At 37.8% G+C, this 27,328-nt stretch overlaps 1 protein-coding gene across 1 annotated transcript in view; it reads left to right on the forward strand.

Annotated features, from left to right (window-relative positions):
- The window catches only part of UBXN7 (UBX domain protein 7), a 68,230-nt gene extending 43,152 nt beyond the window's left edge, over positions 1 to 25,078 (forward strand). Inside the window, exons 8-11 of the mRNA XM_082654133.1 lie at positions 99 to 226; positions 14,544 to 14,937; positions 15,067 to 15,146; positions 16,823 to 25,078. Of these exons, the coding sequence (XP_082510259.1) occupies positions 99 to 226; positions 14,544 to 14,937; positions 15,067 to 15,146; positions 16,823 to 16,984 (764 nt within the window). The 3' untranslated portion in view covers positions 16,985 to 25,078. The remainder of the gene's footprint in view (positions 1 to 98; positions 227 to 14,543; positions 14,938 to 15,066; positions 15,147 to 16,822) is intronic.
- The last annotated feature ends 2,250 nt before the right edge of the window (positions 25,079 to 27,328 follow it).

A 27,328-nucleotide genomic window follows, 5' to 3' on the forward strand; every position in this document is an offset into this window, starting at 1 on the left:
CCAGTAAATTTTAATTATGTATATGCTGAAAGAAATACTTAGTGAGAATTTAGAAAGAGTGTTGATTTTACTTCTATATCCTGGTTTTTAATCTTTAGGTCAGAAGCTAGTAGAGTGGCACCAGTTAGACGTATCTTCTTTCTTGGATCAAGTAACAGGATTTCTGGGTGAACACGGGCAACTGGATGGACTTTCTAGCAGTCCCCCCAAAAAATGTGCCCGTTCAGTAAGTATGACTAAAAAGTGGTGATGGGCAGTTAACTGTCACTGTGCAGAAGTGTCTTGTGTGAAATGTTTCAGGTAAAGATGGTAAAGATAATAATGTAAGTGGTGGACAGTTACAATTTGTGGCTGCACAACATCTTACATTTTGATAGTTTCCTACGTAAGGGTTCTCTCTTCTCAAAATTACAGAATTCATACTTCCCATCTCCTAGGATCAGGCATGTGACCTAAGACCTGGATTTAGAAGTAAACAATATGAATATGTAGCAGTGAGCAGGAAGACTGACCAGCAAGCCTGGTAACAGAGAAACCCACTTCTTCAGGGGCAGCACTGCTTGGACTTTTGGAATCCAGGTCTGAGCAGCAGCGGAAATGGTATTTTTGCTAGAACAACTCTCATGGTGTAATTGGGCATTATTGCTGGTTACATACCTTTAGGACCTGGGTCTCAGGCCCACCCAAAGATTATTTCTATATTTGATTTCTATAATATGCTATCACTAGGCAGACCTGTTTGATAATTGATAGCAAGATTAGTTGCAAGTAGGAGACCTTCAGAGATGCGGGAATCTCACACTGGTTGTAGCAACTGTTTGGGTTTGATGGCAGTGAGGATAAAATTAGTTACAGAGGATGTGACTTTAGCAGCCCAATATCATGCAGTGATGAAACAGTTCCTTAAGTTATTACCTAGAATAAAGTGCCCACTTAAGGAGAGGCTATGGGTGCTTGCCAAGGATTTGTATAGAATTCTTTTTTCCCCCCCTCCATTACTCAGAAATTTTACTTAAGTAGAATTCTTTCTTAAGGCATTAAAAAACCCAGGAAGTTTCTGTGATTTCCCTAAGAGAGTTTTCTCATCTTTTACAGTCATAGGCTGATACTGTCAAAACACAGAGCCTGAGCTTGTGAGTTGATGAATTACAACATAAATTGAGTTTAAAATCTCACTAGATCTCTTATAAAAGTTAAAGGACTTAGTAGGGAAAAGAGTGGGACCATAAAATTGGACAGTGACATAGGGCTGATTTGGGTGACTAGTACCTCAGACCCCACTTCTGAACTAAATTCTCTGAATGTTACAAATTTTGATCAACTATGTACAAAGAGACACAGCAACAAATAATGGCTTAAACAAGGAAGACATCTTTTCTCAACAAGAAATTCAGAGGCAAGCAGTCTAGGACTTGACTCATGTGGATGTCATCAAGGAACCAGGTTCCTTCCCGTTTTTTCCCCCCTCCATCCTTAGTATTGGCTTGTGTCCTCGTGGTCACAGTACAGATGCTACACTCCCGTATTCCAGCATGGACAAGGAGGGAAGGGGGTGGCGTCTCTATTACAAAGGTAAAACAGCCACAGATAAAGAGTTCTGCTTGTTTTAGCTGGACACATTTTCTTGTACACAGTTGAGGTTCTTTTAATAAGGAAGCAAAGAAGACTGGGTATAAAATAGGAAACTAACAGAGTCCATCATAATGTCATTCTTTAAAATCAGCCTTCATGATACACAGTGTTATTATCTGTAGTCAGTCCAAGCCATTGCATGTCACGTGAGCACATCTGTTTGCTTTCTTGTGAGTGCTATTTAAGTTTATTTTGAAAAATTTCAAAATAGCTTTGTTGAAGTATAATTAATGTCTAGTAACTGAGTATATTTAAAATTTGCAGTTTGACAAGTTTAGATATGAGCATCTTTTCATGTGCTTTTTTACCTTCTGTCTCTTTTGGTAAAGAGCCTATTCAGATCTCAGGCTCATTTGTCTCTTACTGGGTTGTATCTCTCTTTTTTTGTGGGGGGGTGGGGCCCGTGCTGTGCAGCATGTGGAATCTTAGTTCCCTGACCAGGAATGAAACCCGTGCCCTTTGCAGTGGAAGTGCGGAGTCTTAACCACTGGACTGCCAGGGAAGGCCCCTGGGTTGTATATCTTTTAATTGAGTTGTAAGGACTTAAGATATAAGTCCTTTGTTGGATATATGGTTTGCAGATATTTTTTTTCAGTTTGTTGCTTGCTTATTCATTTCACGATGGTGTTTTTGAAGAGCAAATTTTAAAATGTTGATGAAATCCAATTTATCAACTTTCTTTTTTATTTTAACGTTTTTATTGGAGTATAATTGCTTTACAATGGTGTGTTAGTTTCTGCTTTATAACAAACTGAATCAGTTGTACATCTGTCCCCATATCTCTTCCCTCTTGCGTCTCCCTCCCACCCTCCTTATCCCACCCTTCTATCTGGTCACAAAGCACCGAGCTGATCTCCCTGTGCTATGCGACTGCTTCCCACTAGCCAGCTATTTTACATTTGGTAGTGTTTATATGTCCATATATAACCTACCACTCTCTCACTTTGTCCCAGCTTACCCTTCCCCTACCCCGTGTCCTCAAGTCCATTCTCTAGTAGGTCTGCGTCTTTATTCCCATCTTTCCCTGGGTTCTTCATGACCAGTTTTTTTTTTTTTTAGATTCCATATATATGTGTTAGCATATGGTATTTGTTTTTCTCTTTCTGAATTACTTCACTCTGTATGACAGACTCTAGGTCCATCCACCTCACTACAAATAACTCAATTTTGTTTCTTTTTATGGCTGAGTAATATTCCATTTTTTATATGTGCCACATCTTCTTTATCCATTCATCTGTCAGTGGACACTTAGGTTGCTTCCATGTCCTGGCTATTGTAAATAGAGCTGCAGTGAACATTGTGGTACATGACTCTTTTTGAATTATGGTTTTCTCAGGGTAAATGTGCAGTAGTACAATTGCTGGGTCATGTGGTAGTTCTATTTTTAGTTTTTTAAGGAACCTCCATACTGTTCTCCATAGTGGCTGTATCAGTTTACATTCCCACCAACAGTGTATGAGGGTTTCCTTTTCTCCACACCCTCTCCAGCATTTATTGTTTGTAGATTTTTTGATGATGGCCATTCTGACTGGTGTGAGATGATATCGCATTGTAGTTTTGATTTGCATTTCTCTAATGATTAATGATGTTGAGCATTCTTTCATGTGTTTGTTGGCAATCTGTGTATCTTCTTTGGAGAAATGTCTATTTAGGTCTTCTGCCCATTTTTGGATTGGGTTGGTTGTTTTTTTGATATTGAGCTGCTTGTAAAGTTTGGAAATTAATCCTTTGTCAGTTGCTTCATTTGCAAATATTTTCTCCCATTCTGAGGGTTCTCATTTCATCTTGTTTATGGTTTCCTTTGCTGTGCAAAAGCTTTCAAGTTTCATTAGGTCCCATTTGTTTATTTTTGTTTTTATTTCCATTTCTCTAGGATGTGGGTCAAAAAGGATCTTGCTGTGATTTATGTCATAGAGTGTTCTGCCTGTGTTTTCCTCTAAGAGTTTGATAGTGTCTGACCTTACATTTAGGTCTTTAATCCATTTTGAGTTTATTTTTGTGTATGGTGTTAGGAAGCGTTCTAATTTCATTCTTTTGCATGTAGCTGTCCAGTTTTCCCAGCACCACTTATTGAAGAGGCTGTCTTTTCTCCATTGTATATTCTTGCCTCCTTTATCAAAGATAGAGTGACCATATATGCATGGGTTTATCTCTGGGCTTTCTATCCTGTTCCATTGATCTATATTTCTGTTTTTGTCCCACTACCATACGGTCTTGATTACTGTAGCTTTGTAGTATAGTCTGAAGTCAGGGAGCCTGATTCCTCCAGCTCCGTTTTTCTTTCTCAAGATTGCTTTGGCTATTCCAGGTCATTTGTGTTTCCATACAAATTGTGAAATATTTTGTTCTAGTTCTGTGAAAAATGCCATTGGTAGTTTGATAGGGATTGCATTGAATCTGTAGATTGCTTTGGGTAGTATAGTCATTTTATTTTTCTTTTTGTTTTTTTTTAACGTGGTACAAACGTTTTTTTCTAATTTAATTTAATTTATTTTTTTATACAGCAGGTCCTTATTAGTCATCAGTTTTATACACATCAGTGTATACATGTCAATCCCAATCGCCCAATTCATTACACGACCACCCCCGCCGCTTTCCCCCCTTGGTGTCCATATGTTTGTTCTCTACATCTGTGTCTCAATTTATGCCCTGCAAACAGGTTCATCTGTACCATTTTTCTAGGTTCCACATATATGTGTTAATATACGATATTTGTTTTTCTCTTTCTGACTTACTTCACTCTGTATGACAGTCTCTAGATCCATCCACGTCTCTACAGGTGACTCAATTTCGTTCCTTTTTATGGCTGAGTAATATTATGTTGTATATGTGTACCACATTTTCTTTATCCGTTCGTCTGTCAGTGGGCATTTAGGTTGCTTCCATTACCTGGCTATTGTAAATGGTGCTGCAATGAACATTGAGATGCATGTGTCTTTTTGAATTATGGTTTTCTCTGGGTATATGCCCAGTAGTGGGATTGCTGGATCATATGGTAATTCTAGTTTTAGTTTTTTAAGGAACCTCCATACTGTTCTCCATAGTGGCTGTATCAGTTTACATTCCCACCAACAGTGCAAGAGGGTTCCCTTTTCTCCACACCCTCTCCAGCATTTGTTGTTTGTAGATTTTCCCATGATGCCCGTTCTAACTGGTATGAGGTGATACCTCATTGTAGTTTTGATTGGCATTTCTGTAATAATTAGTGATGTTGAGCAGCTTTTCGTTTGCTTCTTGGCCATCTGTATGTCTTCTTTGGAGAAATGTGTATTTAGGTCTTCTGCCCATTTTTGCATTGGCTTGTTTGTTTTTTTAATATTGAGCTGCATGAGCTGTTTATATATTTTGGAGATTAATCCTTTGTCCGTTTATTCGTTTGCAAATATTTTCTCCCATTCTGAGGGTTGTCTTTTCGGCTTGCTTACAGTTTCCTTTGCTGTGCAAAAGGTTTCACGTTTCATTAGGTCCCATTTGTTTATTTTTGCTTTTATTTCCATTACTCTAGGAGGTGGATCAAAAAAGATCTTGCTGTGATTTATGTCAAAGAGTGTTCTTCCTATGTTTTCCTCTAAGAGTTTTAAAGTGTTTGGTCTTACATTTATGTCTCTAATCCATTTTGAGTTTATTTTTGTGTATGGTGTTAGGGAGTGTTCTAATTTCATTCTTTTACATGTAGCTGTATAGTTTTCCCAGCACCACTTATTAAAAAGACTGTCTTTTCTCCATTGTATATCCTTGCCTCCTTTGTCATAGATTAGTTGACCATAGGTGCTTGGGTTTATCTCTGGGCTTTCTATTTTGTTCCATTGATCTATGTTTCTGTTTTTGTGCCAGTGCCATATTGTCTTGATTACTGTAGCTTTGTAGTATAGTCTGAAGTCAGGAAGTCTGATTCCTCCAGCTCCGTTTTTTTCCCTCAAGACTGCTTTGGCTATTCGGGGTCTTTTGTGTCTTCATACACATTTTAAGAGTTTTTGTTCTAGTTCTGTAAAAAATGCCATTGGTAATTTGATAGGGATTGCATTGAATCTGTAGATTACTTTGGGTAGTATAGTCATTTTCACATGATTGATTCCTCCAATCCAAGAACGTGGTATATCTCTCCGTCTGTTGGTATCATGTTTAATTTCTTTCATCAGTGTCTTATAGTCTTCTGCCTACAGGTCTTTTGTCTCCTTCGGTAGGTTTATTCCTAGGTCTTTGATTCTTTTTGTTGCAATGGTAAATGGGAGTGTTTCCTTAATTTCTCTTTCAGAGTTTTCATCATTAGTATATAGGAATGCAAGAGAGTTCTGTGCATTAATTTTGTATTCTGCAGCTTTACCAAATTCATTGTTTAGCTGTAGTAGTTTTCTGGTGGCATCTTTAAGATTCTATAAGTATAGTATCATGTCATCTGCAAACAGTGACAGCTTTACTTCTTCTTTTCTGATTTGGATTCCTTTTATTTCTTTTTCTTCTCTGATTGCCGTGCCTAGAACTTCCAAAACTATGTTGAATAACAGTGGTGAGAGTGGACGTCCTTGTCTTGTTCCTGATCTTAGAGGAAATGCTTTCAGTTTTTCACCATTGAGAATGATGTTTGCCTGGGTTTGTCATATATTGCCTTTATTATGTTGAGGTAGGTTCCCTGTATGCCCATTTTCTTGAGAGTTTTTATCATAAACGGGTGTTGAATTGTGTCAAAAGCTTTTTCTGCATCTATTGAGATGATCATATGGTTTTTATTCTTCAGTTTGTTAATAGGGTGTATCACATGGATTGATTTACGTATATTGAAGAAACCTTGCATCCCTGGGATAAATTCCACTTGATCATGGTGTATGATCCTTGTAATGTGTTGTTGGATTCTATTTGCTAGTATTTTGTTGAGGATCTTTGTATCTATATTCATGAGTGATATTGGTCTGTAATTTTCTTTTTTTGTAGTATCTTTGTCTGGTTTTGGTATCAGGGTGATGGTCGCCTCATAGAATGAGTTTGGGAGTGTTCCTGCCTCCACAGTTTTTTGTAAGAGTTTGAGAAGGATGGGTGTTAGCTCTTCTCTAAATGTTTGATAGAATTCACCTGTGAAGCCATCCGGTCCTGGACTTTTGTTTGTTGGAAGATTTTTAATCACAGTTTCAATTTCATTACTTGTGATTGGTCTGTTCATATTTTCTATTTCTTCCTGGTTCAGTCTTGGAAGGTTATACCTTTCTAACAATTTGTCCATTTCTTCCAGGTTGCCCATTTTATTGGCATAGAGTTGCTTGTAGTAGTCTCTTAGCATGCTTTGTATTTCTGCAGTGTCTGTTGTAACTTCTCGTTTTTAATTTCTAATTTTATTGATTTGAGTCTTCTCCTGCTTTTTCTTGATGAGTCTGGGTAAGGGTTTATCAATTTTGTTTGTCTTCTCAAAGAACCAGCTTTTAGTTTTATTGATGTTTGCTATTGTTTTCTTGTTTTCTATTTCATTTATTTCTGCTGTGATCTTTATGATTTCTTTCCTTCCACTAACTTTGGGTTTTGTTTGTTCTTATTTCTCTAGTTCTTTTAGGTACAAGGTTAGATTTTTTTATTTGAGATTTTTCTTGTTTCTTGAAGTAGGCTTATATAGCTATAATCTTCCCTCTTAGAACTGCTTTTGCTGCATCCCATATGTTTTGGATTGTCGTGTTTTCATTGTCAGTTGTCTCTAGGTATTTTTTTATTTCCTCTTTGATTTCTTCAGTGATCTCTTAGTTATTTAGTACCGTATTGTTTAGCCTCCACGTGTTTGTGTTTTTTACGTTTTTTTTCCCTGTAATTGATTTCTAATCTCATAGCGTCATGGTCACAAAAGATGCTTGATATGATTTCAATTATCTTAAATTTACTGTGGCTTGATTTGTGACCCAAGATGTGATCTATCCTGGAGAATGTTCCGTGCGCACTTGAGAATAAAGTATAATCTGCTGTTTTTGGATGGAATGTCCTATAAATATCAATTAAGTCCATCTTGTTTAATGTATCATTTAAAGCTTGTGTTTCCTTATTTATTTTCATTTTGGATGATCTGTCCACTGGTGAAAGTGGGGTTTTGAAGTACCCTGCTGTGATTGTGTTACTGTCAATTTCCCCTTTTATGGCTGTTAGTATTTGCCTTATGTATTGAGGTGCTCCTGTGTTGGGTTCATAAATATTTACAATTGTTATATCTTCTTCTTGGATTGATCTCTTGATCATTATGTAGTATCCTTCTTTGTCTCTTGGAATAGTCTTTGATTTAAAGTCTATTTTGTCTGATATGAGAATTACTACTCCAGCTTCCTTTTGATTTCCATTTGCATGGAATATCTTTTTCCATCCCCTCACTTTCAGTCTGTATGTGTCCCTAGGTCTGAAGTGGGTCTTTTGTAGACAGCATATGTACGGGTCTTGTTTTTGTATCCATTCAGCCAGTCTATGTCTTTTGGTTGGAGCATTTAATCCATTACATTTAAGGTAATTATCGATATGTATATTCCTATTACCATTTTTCTATTTGTTTGTGTTTGTTATTGTAGGTCTTTTCCTTCTCTTGTGTTTCCTGCCTAGAGAATTTCCTTTAGCATTTGTTGAAGTGCTGGTTTGGTTGTGCTGAATTGTCTTAGGTTTTGCTTGTCTGTAAAGGTTTTAATTTCTCCATCAAATCTGATTGAGATCCTTGCTGGATAGAGTAATCTTGGTTGTAGGTTTTTCCCTTTCATCACTTTAAATATGTCCTGCCACTCCCTTCTGGCTTGCAGAGGTTCTCCTGAAAGATCAGCTGTTAACCTTATGGGGATTCCCTTGTATGTTATTTGTTGTTTTTCCCTTGCTGCTTTTAATATTTTTTCTTTGTATTTAATTTTTGATAGTTTGATTAATATGTGCCTTGGCGTGTTTCTCCTTGGATTTATCCTGTATGGGAGCTCTGTGCTTTTGGACTTGATTAACTATTTCCTTACCCATATTAGGGAAGTTTTCAACTATAATCTCTTCAAATATTTTCTCAGTTCCTTTCGTTTTCGCTTCTTCTTCTGGGACCCCTATAATTCGAATGCTGGTGCGTTTAATGTTGTCCCAGAGGCCTCTGAGACTGTCCTCAGTTCTTTTCATTCTTTTTTGTTTATTCTGCTCTGAAGTAGTTATTTCCACTATTTTATCTTCCAGGTCACTTATCCATTCTTCTGCCTCAGTTATTCTGTTATTGTTCCCTTCTAGAGAATTTTTAATTTCATTTATTGTGTTGTTTATGATTGTTTGTTTGCTCTTTAGTTCTTCTAGGTCCTTGTTAAATGTTTCTTGTATTTTCTCCATTCTATTTCCAAGAGTTTGGATCATCTTTACTATCATTATTCTGAATTCTTTTTCAGGCAGACTGCCTATTTTCTCTTCATTTGTTAGGTCTGGTGGGTTTTTACCTTGCTCCTTCATCTGCTGTGTGTTTCTTTGTCTTCTCATTTTGCTTAACTTACTGTGTTTGGGGTCTCCTTTTTTCAGGCTGCAGGTTCTTAGTTCCCGTTGTTTTTGGTGTCTGTCCCCAGTGGCTAAGGTTGGTTCAGTGGGTTGTGTAGCCTTCCTGGTGGAGGCGACTAGTGCCTGTATTCTGGTGGATGAGGCTGGATCTTATCTTTCTGGTGGGCAGGTCCACGTCTGCTGGTGTGTTTTGGGGTGTCTGTGACCTTATTATGATTTTAGGCAGCCTCTCTGCTAATGGGTGGGGTTGTGTTCCTGTCTTGCTTGTTGTTTGGCATAGCGTGTCCAGCACTGTATCTTGCTGGTCGTTGAGTGGAGCTGGTCTTGGCCTTGAGATGGAGATCTCTGGGAGATTTTCGCCATTCGGTATTACGTGGGGCTGGGAGGTCTGTTGTGGACCAGTGTCCTGAATTTGGCTCTCCCACCTCAGAGGCACAGCCCTGATGCCTGGCTGGAGCACCAAGAGCCTGTCATCCCCACGGCTCAGAATAAAAGGGAGAAAGAGAGAGAGAGAGAGAGAGAGAGAGAGAGAGAGGAAGGAAGGAAAGAAAGAAAGAAAGAAAAGAGAAAGAAAGGAGGGAGGGAGGAAGGAAGAAAGAAAAAGAAAAAGATAAAATTAAAAAGTTATTAAAATTAAAAAACAAAAAATTATTAAAAATTTTTTAAGTAGTTAAAAACAGAAAGAATGAAGAGAACAACCAAACCAAAAAACAAATCCCCTAATGATAACAAGCACTGAAAACCATACTGAAAAAACAGAAAAAAACCAGACAGAACCCTTGGACAAGTGCTAAAAGCAAAGCTGTACAGACAAAACCACACACAGAAGCATACACATACGTACAGAAAGAGAAAAAGGGGGGAAAATATATATCATTGCCCCCAAAGTCCACCTCCTCAATTTGGAATGATTTGTTGTCTATTCAGATATTCCACAGATGCAGGGTACATTAAGTTGACTGTGGAGATTTAATCTGCTGTTCCTGAGGCTGCTGGGAGAGATTTCCTTTCCTCTTCTTTGTTCGCACAGCTCCCGGGGTTCAGCTTTAGATTTGGCCCCACCTCTGCGTGTAGGTCGCCTGAGGGCGTCTGTTCTTCACTCAGACAGGACGGGGTTAAAGGAGCAGCTGTTTTGGGGTCTCTGGCTCACTCAGGCCGGGGGGGGGGAGGGAGGAGTATGGAGTGCCGGGTGAGCCTGCGGCGGCAGAGGCCAGCATGATGTTGCACCAGTCTGAGGCGCACCGTGCGTTCTCCCGGGGGAGTTGTCCCTGCATCACGGGACCCTGGCAGTGGCGGGCTGCACAGCCTCCCAGGAGGGGAGGTGTGGATAGTGACCTGTGCCTGCACACAGGCTTCTTGGTGGCTACAGCAGCAGCCTTAGCGTCTCATGCCCGTCTCTGGGGTCCGCGCTGATAGCCACAGCTCGCGCCCGTCTGTGGAGCTCCTTTAAGCAGCGCTCTTAATCCCCACTCCTCGCGCACCAGGAAACAGAGGCAAGAAAAAGTCTCTTGCCTCTTCTGCAGTTCCAGACCTTTTCCCAGACTCCCTCCTGGCTAGCCGTGGCACACTAGCCCCCTTCAGGCTGTGTTCACGCGGCGAACCCCAGTCCTCTCCCTGGGATCCGACCGAAGCTGGAGCCTCAGCTCCCAGCCCCCGCCCACCCTGGCGGGTGAGCAGCCAAGCCTCTCGGGCTGGTGAGTGCTGACCGGCACCGATCCTCTGTGCGGGAATCTCTCCGCTTTGCCCTCTGCACCCCTATTGCTGCGCTCTCCTCCTTGGCTCCGAAGCTTTCCCCCTCCGCCACCCTCAGTCTTCGCCCATGAAGGGGCTTGTAAGCCTAGTGTGTGGAAACCTTTCCTCCTTCACAGCTCCCTCCCAGAGGTGCAGGTCCTGTCCCTATTCTTTTGTCTCTGTTTTTTTTTTTTTCTTTTGCCCTACCCAGGTACTTGGGGAGTTTCTTGCCTTTTGGGAGGTCTGAGGTCTTCTACCAGTGTTCAGTAGGTGTTCTGTAGGAATTGTTCCACATGTAGATGTATTTCTGATGTATTTGTGGAGTGGAAGGTAATCTCCATGTCTTACTCGTCTGCCTTCTTGAAGCCTCTCTCAGCTTTCTTTTATACTTCATGCTTTTTGTGTCTTATTTGAGAAATCTTAGCCTAACCCAAGATTTTATCTCATATTTTTTATAGTTTTAGCTCTTCAGTCAGTGATCCACTTTGAATTAATTTTTGTATATGGTATTAGGGTGGGGTTGAGTTGGGGTTTTTTGCTTGTTTGCCTATGCCTGTATGCTTGTCCCAGCACTATTTGTTGAAAAGATTATCCTTTTCCCATTGAATTGCCTTTGTACCTTTGTCAGAAATTGATCATGGATGTGTGGGTTTATGGCATCTATTCTTTCCAGTGATTGATTTGTCTACCTTTATGTCATTATTTTACTGTCTTAATGATTACTATAGCTTTGTAATAAGTCTTGAAATTGCATGGTGTAAGCCCTTCAACTTTGTTCTTTATAGTTGTTCTGGCTATTTCAGGTCCTTTGCATTTCAGTATAAGTTTTAGAATCAGCTTGTCACTTTCTTCGAGGAAAGCTGCTGGGACTTTGATTGGAATTACATTAGCTCTATGGATCATTTTGGAGAGAATTGACATCTTAGCAGCATTGAGTCTTCATATCCATGGACATGGCATATATCTCTCCATTTATTTAAGCCTTGAATTTCTCTCAGCAGTGTTTTGTAGCTTTTGTATATTGACCTTGTAGCCTGCAGCCTTGCTACACTCACTTATTAGGTCTAGTAACTTTTTTGTAGATTTCTTAGAATTTTCTATATACATGGTCATGTTGTCAGCAAATAAAGACTGATGTACTTCTTCCTTTACAATCTCTATTCCTTTTATTTCTTTTTCTTTTTCTTTCCAGTACAAAGTTAAATAGAAGTAGTGAGATTAGACATCCTTAACTTGTTTCTGGTGTTGGGGTGAAATTATTCAGTATTTGACCAATAAGTTTGATGTTAGCTATATGTTTCTTATATATATACTTTATCAGATTGAGGAAGTTTCCTTTTATTCCTGATTTGCTGAGGTTTTATGAGAGGTTTTTGTCATGTGATTTTTTGTATCTATTGAAATGATAATATGGTTTTCTTTTTTAGTGAATTCCACTGGTTGGTTTTCTAATGTTAAACCAACCTTACATTCGTGGGCTAAAACCCACTTGGTTATGATGCATTGCTTTTTTATATATTGTTAAGTTTGATATACTAAAATTTTGTCAAGAATTTTTATATCTCTGTTTATGAGGGTTATTGGTTTATAGTTGTTTTTTTTTTTTGTCTTTTGTTTTCCGTGTAAGAGCTTGATCTTGTCTGGCTTTGGTATCAGGTTAATGCTGGCCTCACAATGAACTAGGAAGTATTTCTTCCTCTTTGGTTTTCTGGAAGAGTTTGTGTAGAATTGGTATTATTTCTTCCTTAATAATTGATGACATTTACAAGCGAAGCCACCTGGGCATAGAGTTTTCTTTGTAGGAAGTTTTAAACTACAAATTCAATTTCATTGATAGATATAGGACTATTTGGATATCTGTTTCTTCTTTATTGAGCTTTAGTAGGTTGTGTCTTTCCAGGGATTTGTCCATTTTACCTGAAGTGTCAAAGATGTAAAGTTGTTCATTGTATTTATTATTCCTTCAATGACGGTGGTATCTGTAGGGATGGCCCTTTTTCCAGTCCTGTAACTGGTAATTTGTGACTTTTTTTCCCCTGACAGTCTGATTAGAGGCTTATCAAGTTTATTGACTTTTTAAAAACCCAGCTTTGGGTTTCATTGATTTTTCTTTTGTTTCCTAAGTTATTGGTTGATTTCTGTCCTTTTTCCTTCTGCATGGTTTGAGTTTAATTTAATTTTTTTCGTATGGGGTACTTTTTAATTTAAGATGGAAATTTAGTTATTAATTTGAGACTTTCTTTTCTAATGTAGGCATTTAGTTCTATACTTTCTCTGTAAGTGCTGCTTTAGTTCCATTCCACAATTTTTTTTAGCTGCAAGGGGAACTGGTAAATAGAATTTTTTAGTGGGACATATTTCATTTATAGACATAATTAGGATTCTGTAAGTAAGGATTCAGAGGAGAAAGAATGTTGGGTAGGAAGCCAGCAGTGTCTACCATGGCAGCAATCTTTAAAAATCAAGCTACACGTTATGCACTATCATTATTATAAACCTGCAGTTCACCTAAGCCATTGCAGGTCACATGGGCACATCTACTTGCTTTTTGTTTTTGTTTTTTTTGGTGGTAAATTAGCCTTAAGTTTCTTTAAAATTTAAAAAAGTTTTTTTGCTATATGATTGGCAGATAGGGAAAGCCAAATTGAGGGTCCTTTAGTTTTTTGTTAGCAACCTAAACTTTTTATGGTGGAAAATTTTTAAGTACAAGGAATTTATTGAGCTTCTGTGTATCCATTAACTGATTTCAATAATTAACAACATGTGGCCAGTCTTATTACAGTTATACCCCATCCTTTGTGCATTATTTTGAATCAAATCTCAGAATTCATTGTTTCATTCATTAAATACTTTGGCATGTATCTTTAAAAGATAAAGGTTCTTTTTATTTTTAAAAAACAGTCACAGTACCATTAACATAACCTCTAAAAATTAACAGTAGTTCCTTTATATTATAAGGTATCCAGTGTTCAATTTTTGGCTATCATAAAAAATTTTTTTTGTATAATTTGTTTTGAGTTAGGATCTAAATAAGTTCCATTCAAGCAATTCATATTCTGTGACTCAATAAGTTTAGTGAAACCTGTGACATTAGAACTTTTCCAAGGCAAAAGCTATTGAAAATTGTTTTTCATGATCACAGTGAAAACCTTCATTGAAATTAAGCTTGGGAAAATATAGTTGTTTTTTCATATTTTTTTTTGCGGTGTTTTGTTTTGAATGTTAAAGATCTGACTGTTAGATTTTTTTGAAAAATGATCATTACTGAGTTATTGATTGATTGATCCCCTTCTGTGCACCAAAGCAGGGCTAGTTGAAGTATACAATGGTAAGCAAGATAGACATCTTTCTCTGTGTTTAGTCATTTTAAATACTGATGTTTTGGTTTTATATTTGAAATCTTAATTCATGTCTTGTTCTGGGCAAGGAATAAATTGTTTTCTTGATTCCTCTCCCCTACCACCAAATCTTGTGCTTGCAATCATTGTGCCAGATGGTATGACAGTTTTTATTTTTGTTTTTAAAATTCCATTCCAACTTGGCTGTGTAAGACAAAGTTGTTGCCCTCAAATAGCTTAAAATTTAATAGAAGAGATACATCCAGCAGAAAATAATAATGGCAAGCTGTTACATTTCCTGTGCCCTATTTGACTTGATTATTTTTTGGTTTAACTGTTTTCTTTTTCTTTCTACCCATGTTTTATGACTGCATCTTGCAGGAGAGTCTTATAGATGCAAGTGAAGACAGCCAGCTAGAAGCTGCCATCAGAGCCTCCTTGCAGGAGACACATTTTGATTCCACACAGACAAAACAGGATAGCCGCTCAGATGAAGAATCTGAATCTGAACTTTTTTCTGGCAGTGAGGAGTTCATATCCGTTTGTGGCTCTGATGAGGAGGAGGAGATAGAGAATCTTGCCAAGTCTAGAAAGTCTCCCCACAAAGATTTGGGGCATAGAAAAGAGGAGAACAGAAGGTCACTGACTGAGCCCCCTGCCAGAACTGAGCCTGGAACAGCCACAAACCACCAAGGATTGCCAGCGATGGATTCAGAAATATTGGAGATGTCACCTGAAAAATCAGATGGAATAGTGGAGGGCATTGATGTAAATGGTGGGTTACATTTTAGATTTCCTTTACTTAATACTTGAATATTACTGAAGGGATTTGTTTATTTGTTTAAATTAGTCTTCTATCTTAAGCAGCTATATCTCTCTATATATTTTTTAACCCTTCCTTTAGGACCAAAAGCACAGCTGATGTTGCGGTATCCAGATGGAAAAAGGGAACAAATCACTCTTCCAGAGCAAGCTAAACTACTAGTAAGTATATCTAATTGGAAGCATTTACTCGAAGCAGAAAAACTAATTGGCATAATTAGCTTGATGATTCTTTGAAATATGTGTTAGGTCTGACCTCTAACTGGAAACTTCACTGTGGTGAATCTTAATTCCAACTGCTTTATTTCCTTCCCAAATTATCTTGGGCAACTCACATAGTCCATTGTAGCCAAGGCATTTCTGTTCCATGGCTGCATGTAATAGAAACCTAACTGAAATTATTACCTGGAAAAGGGGAGTGGGGTTATTTGAAGACTGTAGAGGGGCCTCCTGGGTTTCCTAGTAGCTGGAACTGCAAAGTAGTTAAGAACCAAGACTATTTTCCTGTGTGTTTCTCTTGTGGGGCCTGTTGGGTTTTCCCCTTGTGATTCTCTACTTCATACCATTCTTCTCTCTGTATTCTGGTGGCTTTTGTTTGCAAAACAGCTTGTACATAGTCTGTCATACCGGTGCTTTGAGGGCCTTTTCCTCCAGAGTCCACAGCTGATGGGCCCTCCCTCCATATTTTTCAACTTCTAGAAAAGAGAATGAGTCTGACTTGCTTAGATTAGCCTATGAATGGATCCTCCTTGAGTCAGGTGTTCATACCTGGCCATTTGCTGTGGCTAAAAATAATTAGAATCTTGAAGACTGTGACTTGAATGCAAGTAGGCTCTGGCCTCTGGTGCTAATATCCAGACTGTCTCCCTAGTCTAGTAATTGGAAAGGAATGGGAGATGAGACAATGAATACAACAAGTATAGACCACTTTTTTGAGAAGGTTGGTTGTGAAGCTAGAGTGGGGAGTGAGCAGTAATCAGAGGGGAAAAGATGATCGAAGGAGAGACTGAGCATGTTTAAGTCTTATGGGAGGTATCTGCAGAGAAGATGTTGAAGATACCTGTAAAAGAGTGGTATTCCGTGGTGGCACAGTTTCTGAGATGACAAGAAGGGATTCAATGCACAGGTGACAAGATAGGATGAATGACATATCTTCCATGATAAATAGAAAGAAGGAAAACTGATAAAATGTTTAAAAATTAGGACAATAGTTTTTTTGTTTTTTTTTAAGGGAACTTTATTTTTATTTATTTATTTATGGCTGCTTTGGGTCTTCATTGCTGCACAGACTTTCTCTAGTTGTGGTGAGCGGGGGCTACTCTTCATTGTGGTGCGTGGGCTTCTCATTGTGATGGATTCTCTTGTTGCGGAGCACGGGCTCTAGGCACATGGCTTCAGTTGTTGTGGCACAAGGGCTCAGTAGTTGTGGCTTGCGGGCTCTAGAGTACAGGCTCAGTAGTTGTGGCACACAGGTTTAGTTGCTCCGCGGCATGTGGGATCTTCCTGGACCAGGGCTCGAACCCGTGTCCCCTGCATTGTCAGGCAGCTTCTTAACCACTGCACCACCAGGGAAGAAATTGGGTTTGTTTATTGGAGAGACAGTAATAACCCTGTATATTTCAGTATCACTTAATGGCTCTAAATTATTGGGTGCAGGTTTAGTATCTCCCCATCCAGAGGGTTATATTGGCCCTTCCATAAGAGTAAGCTTCAATTATCTGAAAGAATAACTTAAACTTTTATCTGATTTTAAAATGAATGTTATATTTTTAATTCTTCAATATGCTCTTTCTTTTTGTTTCCATCTAACAGCTTTGTCTTTCTGTTATTTTTCATAGGCTTTGGTGAAGCATGTCCAATCTAAAGGATATCCAAATGAACGTTTTGAACTTCTCACCAACTTTCCTCGAAGGAAACTCTCTCATCTGGACTATGATATTACATTACAGGAGGCAGGCCTTTGTCCTCAAGAGACTGTCTTTGTACAGGAAAGAAATTAACATCATGGCCTGACCTCTCTCAGCTTACCCCTTTCTTTCCCTTTTTCTGTGAGATACCATGTCACTGAGTATGTATTTTGGCTCATAGGACCATAGAGCCAAAGTTGGGCAAGCAAGTCACCTGCCTTCTCTTTTATTTCTTGTTCTCTCCTATAATCAGTCTCACATACCCCACCCCACCCCTCTTTTTCTCTCTTCTCCCATTTTCTTCTTTTTCCTACTTTTCTCTCTTTCTTACCTAATCTGGTGACCAAATGGAAGTGTTAGGATAAGACCTCCTAGTACTGGCAGCAGGAAATGTATGTTCCAATAAGTGGTCTCTTACACAGCACTTTTTTGGGATCAAATGATAATGTTACTCCTCAGACTCCTTTGGTAAAGGAATGGCTAGATTCACAATAAGAGCAGCCTCCTTTTTTTGTAAGCCCCATGTTTAGTAGGGAGAGGAAATTCTCTAACACATGTTTTGTTTTATTCATGTAGGAAATAATCGTGTAACAGTGTCCAGGGTTTTGTTTACATGGAAAAAGCATCCTTTATAATTATTGCTCATCATATTTAAAATTTTTTTCAAAGGATTCCCATCTTCCCAGCTAGAATTGTTTCCATGATATGTGTTATTGACAGAAAGAATGTTAAACTAGAGTGAGTAGCATGGGGTGGCTTTCAATATCCTAGCCTGAGACAGCTTTCTTTATTACTCTATAAACTATCTTGATCCTGCTAGTCCTGGAATGGACATTTCGTGAGCATATTGTGGCGACTGGGATAGGAAGGTGCTTGCTGTTCTTGCCAGTGCAGCATAATAGTTCCTTTGGCCCTTCCATTGTTTGGGTCCACAAGTGATCTGTAGGAAGGCACATGTTCAATAATCATGAGTACAGTGGCTTGTAGTTGTAACCACTATGGTTATTGATTGTCCTATGTACTTTAAGGCATACTTAATGTATGCCCCAGGGGAAAAAGAAGAGATGCAGCTGAGAGTTGCTAACCATGTTCCTTTGGTTAGAAATAATGATTCATTTTTTACCCTTGGTTGGAACAGTCTCTAAAAGGCTCTGGTGACTGAATGAGCCTAATTCCTCATGCTGTTTCTTGCAAAAGGTATCAAAACTGAAAACCTCTCTAAGTAGAAGACCTTTAAAATCAATTCATAAGACAACATTTAGTAAGGGAGGTGGGGAAGATTACCAGTAATCTTCAGATGTGGGTTTTTTCTGCCAACAAAAGCCACATTCAAATTATAGTTGATGAATGCTTTTTTCAATATTATTTAGAAGAGGCCATCTTGAATCTATATAATATGATTTGACTTATCAGCTTCACATTATGCTCGATTCTTATTTTGAGCTTTAGAGTCCTCTGAAGGGGTAGTAGTAACTCTGGTGGCAAAAATCAGAACTTAACTTGTTATAAAACCATAATACAGAATGAACGTATTTTGTCAATTGGGGTTTAGATTGACTGATTCTTCTGCTTGAGGAACATAAATTGCTATTGCTCAGAGACCTTTAGGTTCCCATCTACTTTAAGATCACTCTCTTGGCAACTAGGGGATTAAAAAAAAAAAAACATGCTTGTTTTTGCTAGTACACAATTAGCGAATACAGTTTCTAATGGTTGGACTTTGAGGGACCCTCTCTAAAGAATGAGTTATGTATCTCCTCAAGGAAATCATGGAAAATTCTGTTTATTCTTCAGTGAGTCCTATTGAATTAATGTTCTTACATTTTTTTCTAAGTCTGTGTAAGTGCTTATGTATAAGTATATAATTGTATAAATATTTATAAATATATTTATATAATTACAATTTCATTTATACCTTGAGTCAAAGTTCTCTCTTTAGATTGGTGACTGAGTAATACCACTTCGGTGTTTTTTTCATAGGCTCTCGAGGCTAACTAGCAGCTTCTGATTTAGTGAGGAGGCATGGTTTTCATGTTAATTCCTCAGTTGTATCTCTGAAATTGGATAATATACTTGCTATCTGAAGAAAAGAGCTATATACAAAGGTGCATTAGAGGGTAAAAAAATTGTTGGTTGTAGACAAGGTCAGAAATCTAGAAATTCAGGGAGACACAGGGTAAGAAATGAGGTTATGCTCAGTGTTGGTGCTGTCATGGCACCTATCTCCACTCGGCAAAGTCACAGCTAAAGTCCAAATCTGTCAAAAATATGAAGTCAAGAATTTTCCCCATAGGATTCTGTTTCATTCTTTTACCTACTAGTTTCTTTTTATAAAACATATCTAGAGAACTTGAGACAACATGTTCGTTAATGATAAGATGTAGTTCTTTCTGATAAGCTCAGCCCTGGCATATCCATTTATGAGAAACCAAAGTGACTTTTTCAACTTCGATTACTGTGAGATGACCACATCAAAGTGATATAAGTAAGCATATCAAAGAGATAGGGCATGAGATACTGATCCAACTTAGATAAAACTGGAGTGTTTAGAGTACAAGATTAGAGGATTTTATTTTATTTTGAGGCAGGAGTGTAATTATCCTGGCCTTGATATAGAGGCCCATGGGGGAGGCATTATGGATTGTACCCAAGAAGAGTATGGATTGTGCTTTGTTCAAGAACTTAATCCACTTAGGTAGTATGTCTTATTTCTTCTGCAAATTCCTTAGCTCTTTGGAGGAGAGGTTTTATTGAATAGATAAAATGAAGTTAGTAAGATAGGTAAAAATAGTCATTCCTTGTAGGTATTGGAAACAGCTTGAGAGAGATCTTAAAAGGTAAGGAGGAAAAGAACAAGATAGACTTTGAGAGTAAATGACAGGAGACAAATATAAAGAGATGAAATGAAAACTAGCAGGGGAAAGGTAACAGGAAGTCTTTTGAATTTGATTTAGGAAGGAACCAGAGAAGAGAACAGCTAAATGAGGGAAGAACAGGGAACTAATTTTGAGTAACTAATGTGCGAAGTACTTTATGTGCATTTTCTCCTTTAATCTCCCTAAGAACTCTACCAAATGGATATTTCCCCCATTTTATAGATAAGGAAGAAAATTGAAGTGCAGAGAACTTGTTCAGGATGTCACAGCTAGTAAGTAAGTGGCAAAATCAAAATTGGCATTCATGCTTTTCACTCCCATGCTGTAGTCTCCTGCAATAGGAATCAATTTGCTCAAAAGGTTATCTTCGCATTGTTTGGCTCTGTAAGTTATCATTTGATTTTTTTCCTTAAAGCTTGTGAGATTTGTGCTATGCCTATAAATTCTTATTTACACTGTTATTTTGAGGGGCAGATTACTGATTGCTTTTTTAAAATGATACAGTGATGAAAATGTAAGAGGAAAATAACTATGGCATTATTTGCCAAGAAAAAATGGAAAGGATAAAAAAGAATTTTATCAAATTTTTAACCATTTCTCAGAAAAGATACAATTATCTTTTCTATATCCCATCTGTATTAGATTATTGAAACTTCTATGTGTATATTTTTAAATCTCCTATAAAATTCTACTTCCTTGATTCTATAAGTTAACAATTATTTGAGTCCTTAATCAAAGTTGGAAAAATCTTGAAATCCAAGATCTGGTTCCTGCCTGTTTTATCCAGTTGGAGAGACACACTACACTTGAGATAATAGGAGAATATGTAAATGCTTACCTTTTTGAGACTGAACCATAATTACAATAGAAGTTTAGAAAGGGTAAAGAATAGTGTAGGCTTTAGTTAGGAAAATAAAACTGGAAAGTGGCAAACACTGTGGCTCAGATTTTCTTTTGACTTACCTGTATTCTTTAGTTCCACCTTTTGTAACTACTAGATTTAGGGCATGATGTTTTAACAGTAAGGCATAACTAGTACCCAAGTAGGAAAGAATTATTGATTCCAGGATTAAAGATTTTAGCTAGCAGGGATCCCACTTGGATACTTAGGAAAATACCAGAGGGAGCCACTTGCTACTGAAAAGTGAAGGAAAGATTTAATTTCTATACCCAGGTACAAATTAAATGTATAGTACAATATATTATATATGATATGCAGAAAGGACACTATATGTAGGCAATAAGTGTACTTGGGTAACAGCTCTGCTTCTAATTAACAGAGAACTGGACTAGATCAATAGTTCTTAGTCTGTTCAAGTAAAAGGGCTTGTAATTTTAAAATTCAGCAGTGGTGGGGAGTTGTGGGGTTAAGTATAAATATCATTAATTCCATAAGTGGAGAAAATGTAAATGTGCATATGGAATTGCAGACCTTTTGCAGAAACTCTTGGAACCTACAGATTGTAGACCACTGAATTAGATTATCTCTGAATCCTTTCCACTCCAAAATTTAATGCTTTTAGTCTTTTCCTTTATTTTATATATTATCCCTAGAGTAATTAAAAGTATACTTGTTAATCAGTTCTTGCTTTTTTTTTCCCTGTGTCCAGGTTTCATTTGCCCAGTAACTTGCTCTACCCTACTGTGATGACTGTAATCTCCAGAAAGGAGAGTATAATAGTTACAGATCTAGTAATGATCTTTTAAACACAATTCATTACTTCTAAAACTTAATGCTGTGTTCCTAATCAGTGTTGGGTATGACTAAAATGTAATGAGAACCAAATATTTCACTGACACCAGAGTTATATTTTATTTTGTATGTGTACTTAAAGCACTTTACTGGCTGAGCAATTGTTAGGAAATTGATTTGTGTAAGCTGTAGAAGTCACACTTGGTTTTGACAGAAACAAGTGTTTCAAGATCCAGTTAGGCCAACTTTTTAAAATATTTCTTATCCCATAGAGTGTATCTCCATGGTGTCATTCTCTCTCTGGCCCTCTTTCATTTGGAGCCAGAGAGAGAGAGTAAATAGTATTCAGTAGTACTACTCAATAGTAAATCATGGGATGGGGGTTGATGAATAAGTAATGTCTTGTGTAAAACTAAATGAGAGTAAGAAGAACCCACCCTTCTGGTGAACATGGCAGTTTTCCAGTAGGACCACTTAAAGACAGCTGTGTACTATGAATATTCAACTTCATTGATTTGCCTTGCTTAGCATTTTAGTTACTGCCTCACCATGCAGTTTAGTATTGCACTGTACACATTTTAGAATGGTGGTAAGAATGTTCTTTAGTACTGAAAATAACCAACAGAGAACACCAAGCCTGACATTGATTTCTCCTGACATGTAGAAATTTGGTATTTCAGTGATGGCTATTTTGGTCTTTGATTCACCTATGTATCAATCCTGCTAGAGAGACAGCTTAGAATCTAGCTTTTTTCAGTAGAGATTATGATGACCTTGGTAGTTTTCCCATGAAGTGATCTCGTGGTTAAATTATTGGATACAATGAGACCCTTAAATTAGAAAATCTTTTAATATAATTTTCTATTTTATTTTTCTATTCTCTTCTTGATTTTTGACATCTTTTCTCAGAAAATGTCTTGATTTTTAATGAAAATTGGCTGTGTTTAAGAAATTCCATTTCTAAATTTTAATATGTAACATTTTTCATTTTTCGTAAATTAATAGACAAGGAAAGAATTTGAGGCAAACATCATTTTTATAACTCATTTTCTCTCTACCTAAGAATCCTTATTCCAAATATAGAATAGCTAGCTCCATGATACCCCTCTGCCTTTTTTGGCCTATGGAATGCAGTTGTATTGCTTAGAATCTCAGTCATTCTCATAAACATGATAGTGTTTGGTACAGGCCTTGCTTTGACATATGATCTCAAAGTAGAGTTGAGCAATCTAATATGAACTACTTTAATAAAACATAATTTAGCATTTCTGTATTTTCAAAAGATAACCAGATTTATTTGTAGGATTAGAGATACAAATACCGATGGTAGTATTTTGCCTAAGAACAATCAAATATTAATCTATAAATATGGAAAGCTGCCTTGTTGTATTTAATTCTCTTGCAACAAACAGCAAATTTTTGTTGTTTGCCTAATAGTATTTCCTCTACAGAGATCAAAATGCCCTAAGATTTTATATCCCTTATAAGGTCACTTGGGTTTACAAATTGGAAGAATAAGCTGGACTTAACATAAGAAAAATTTTACCTCCATTAAAAGAAGTTGTTAATCTAACTGGGCCACCATGAATCACTCATTTATTAGACATGGTAAATAAAATGGGAAACATTTCAAATAATTAGATAAATTCTGACCTGGAATTGAATTCTCCCTTCCTTAAAATCTTTTCTATTTGCTTTTTTCATAAACTCAATATGGGCATCTTATCTGATAAGGGAGAAATTCTTGATATGGAGCCATTCCCTGCCATTGTGCTTTTTTCCCCCTCTGTCAAGGTCACTGACTTTAAGTACATGTCACCAGGATATATTTCAAGTTAATGGCATTGGAATGTTGATGCTCAGTTGGATATCTTTCTGTTTTCAACAAAATGGCTTTATAGTATGCTTTTCTCAAAGCTTCTGTGTTCTTAATAATGGAAAATATCAATAAATGGTGTGATTCAAAATATAAATAGGTTTTTGACACTGATAATCAGATGCTCTTAACAGTAGCTTTTTGATAATTCATTGCCCTGTAAGTTAAACCTCATGTGGAGTGACCATTGCCACCAGAAAATCCCCTCTTACATGCTAATTAGAATGAAAGGAGTATGTGACCTCCACTTTTCAGTTAATGAGTAGGAAGTTTGTAGGGGCTGTTTATCTTACCTGTTGGGGGACTTGGGCCTTGTTACTTTCCTCGGTTTGTCACTTCGGTTTGGAAAGGGTATTTAAAACTTGCTGGGAAACAGACAGTAAAGCTATGAGATAATCCTCTAGTCTTAAATGTAGAGAAATGAGTACCAGTTGATGCTACCACAATACTTAGACTTTGAGGGGCTTCCAGCCAAGCTTTGGCATGAATTTTAGACACAATTTTATTCACTCTTAAGAATCTTTCTTTCTAGAATGGTTTTCCCTTTGATTGTTAACAACTTCTAAGCATCTGGTGTCTTTTTTTTTTTAACCCTTTAAGAAACAAAGTAGGTATTGATTGTTCCATGGAAACACTCAGGAGTGTTTGTAGGCTTCTGTGCATGCTTTGTATGAATTTAGTTTGAACAATGCGTTCTGAATCATCTGGGATGTCCAATTCTGGCATGTCTTCACTAACTGTGTTTTTTAAACATTTTCCATGTCATTTTCCAAACCTCACTTCCCATCTTATTCAGAGAAGTTTAACCAAGGAATGAAATTTGGGGATAGGGATGGGGGTGGGTTGGGGGCTTGAGTGAAGTCAACTTAGGGTATTTGCTTTAGTGTTCTCAAGCAGTTTCTCACAGTGTTTAGAAATTCCCTGGGATGTTTGTGTACTCACCTTATTCTGGATAAAGTGGTGGTCTTAGTGAGATTTGCATTCTTAATGCAGGACAGGCTCTAAATTTAATCTGTAGTGTAACTTTGTTATTGAATCCAAGAAGATAATGGACAGAGACAGTGCTTCTATTGTAATGTTTCTGGCAAATGTTCCCTAAAATGCACATATGTATAGTTCTCAGTTTTCTGGGCTTTAATCCCGTGGTGCTAGGAGATATCATTTATTTCTGCAGTTCTTCTCAAGAGTGGGAAGAAGGCTTTGGGCCGTATGAGAAAGGGGCAACTGGATCATCCACTAAATTTTTTTGTTCAAGACACACTAGAGACCCTCCTGTATTTCTAGTAAGTGATAATAAAGGTGCTAGGGAAAGCCTTAAATCTGAAGACATATGGAGGCCGTAGAAAATCTAAACTTGTAGGAGGAGAAAAACAAGCCGTTAGATAAAGCAGAGCTGTAACTGCTGGCTAAGACTCAATGGAACTTCCACTTGCTCTAAAACCAGGGAAATCTTAGATAACTGGGTGTGATATATCTATAGATACACATAGTCTATAGGTAAATAATTTCTAAAATGAGGATCTTTCTCTCAGTTGGTGATCCTCTGGTTTTGGCTGTACCAAATTGTGAATATTCTTGCTGTGTTGTACCCAGTTGCTTTATATTGATATTGCAACTTGAATTGGGGAGGGGGGCGGTGGGACATTTGGGGTTGGGGAGGGAGGGAAGTCTTTTGAAGACATCAGCTCACTGTGCTGAGAGAGGGACCAAACTCAAGGAAACCTCTGATCTATAAATTCAACTGCTGCATTTTTTTATAAATACATGTAAATGTCCTGTTGTAATATTTGATCTTGGAAATAAAATCAAAAACTTTTCAGTATTAGTTTTCTTGCATTATTGTTTTTGTGAGGTAAGACTCTGGATACTACTTTTGTTAATACAATTCAGGTTTGCTTGCTTTCATATTCTCATGTTTAGCACACTGTAGTATTTATTGAAAAAGGTTAGTTCATAGTCCGGTTGTCAAGGGTAAATGTTTGTTAGCTTCTTCTCTGCTCTTAGTTAACATGTTGAACGTTCATGATAAATGCTCTATAAATGTTGGTTGAACTATTCATGAGATCACTGGGTTAGCTAGCCTTGTAAGGAAAGTAAGATTCTGTATTTGACATATTGGCAGTTCAAGCAGTGTCTAGTCTTTCAGATCAGCAGTGACTAATGACTAAGGACTCAGCTTAAACAAGTGAAGGAAAAAAAGTAATTACTAAATTAATGGGAGAAAAACCAGGAGTTATGAGAGACCATGATGAGCAAAACAGACACAGCCCCTGCCCTCAAAGAACTTTCTTTTTAGTTAGGAATACAGATAGTAAACAAATAAAAAAATATAGATTTGATTCAAACACTATGAACAAAACTGGAAAAGGAGCCAGTAGAGAATTCTGCTTTAAATAGGATGTTGGGGAGTTAACATTTAGACTGACACCTGAAGGATGAAAAGAAGGTGTCCCATACTAAGAGTAGGAGGAAAACTTCCAAGGAGAACAACAAATGCAGAGGCTGTGGAGCAGGAAAGTTTTTGATGTATCCGAGGTATTGAGAGAAGGCCAACGTGTCTTGCATGTAGTGAGCAAAGGGAGTGGCATAAAATGTGTAAAAGCCAGATCATACAACACCTTATTAGGCCCAGTAAGGAGTTCATATAGTGTTCATATAGAGTATAACAAGAAGCCATTATTGTGTGGAGGGTGGATTGCAAAAGAGCAAGAGTAGAGACTATTGCAATGATCAGGGTACAAAACGGAAATTGCCTGGACCAGCGTCATGGCAATGGAACTGGGAAGTAGTATACAGATTAGAGATGCATTTTAAGGTAGAAATTTAAAGACTTAACTGTTGGATTAGATGTGGGGCAATGAGGGAAGGAGAAATCAAGAATGACTCAAGTTTCATGCAATGAATAGGTATTAGTGTCATTCCTGAGGCAGGAATGGGGGATCAAGCAGATTTGGTGGGATAGAAATCATTTTGGATGTGTTAATTGCAGCACTTCCAAGTGCAGGTGTAGTATAGCAAGTTGGACACGTGATTCTGAAGCTAGGAAGAGAGGTGAACTGGACTTAGAGATTTGAGAAATCATCAGCGCTGTAGATGGAGTTCAGTGCCATGAGAAAGAATGAGGTCACTCAGAAGAAAGTTAAAGAAGAGGGCCCAGAACCCAGGCCTGGAGATCACCAACAGGAAGAGGCCCCGTCTAGGAGGTGAGGCCAGTGAGGGAGAAGAAACACCAGAGTGGGTTGTCAAGGGAGCCAAGAGTGAGAATGTTCAAAAAGCATCTGGTGGCCAACTCTAATTCTTCCTAGGGGCCAAGTGTTCATTAGACACAAGAAATCATTGGAGACCAAGAACAGTTTCAATGTGATGTTGGAGATGGAAGCCTAACTTGAGTGGGTTGAAGTTCGTAATATTTTTATACTGATGAAGAAAAAAGGAAAAAATCCCAAACTTCCTCTTCAGTGGACTGGTATAAATGGCAACTCTTTCAACATCACTTATCTTCCTTTTTTTCTCTCTCCAATTGAGGAAAATGTGCACTCTTGTTTAGTCAGCTGTCAGTCAAAGTTGAAGCCCACCCACGAGGAAGCTGATTAGTCTGTCACTCTTATTTGGGAAACACTGGCCTGATTGTCCTTATCTTTTCCCTTTCCCTCTACCAGTGAATTCCATTTTCTCAACTTCCTCTATTCCTTGCTCAAATCCCACCTCCAAACCTCTCAATATCCCCCAGAATGGGACATCTGTCTATCGTGTTTTCGCAAGCCTTTCGGCCATGGGAAGCCTTTTATGGCATTAGGCAAATTGTTTTCCCACCCAGGCCCCATTCTTAATTTGTGCCCACCCTAGACTCCCATTTACTTTTCCCTAGAAATATCACCAACCAAGTGATAACTAGTAGCTGTGTCTCCAATAGAGCCAAATTCTGATATTATTAACATATCTGTAAGAAGGTAATGTTTAGTTCTTTCATGGCAGTGACCAGGCCTCTGTGG

Source organism: Grampus griseus (genome assembly GCF_964374135.1).
Source record: "Grampus griseus genome assembly, chromosome: 5".
In the NCBI taxonomy this organism is placed as follows: domain Eukaryota; kingdom Metazoa; phylum Chordata; class Mammalia; order Artiodactyla; family Delphinidae; genus Grampus; species Grampus griseus.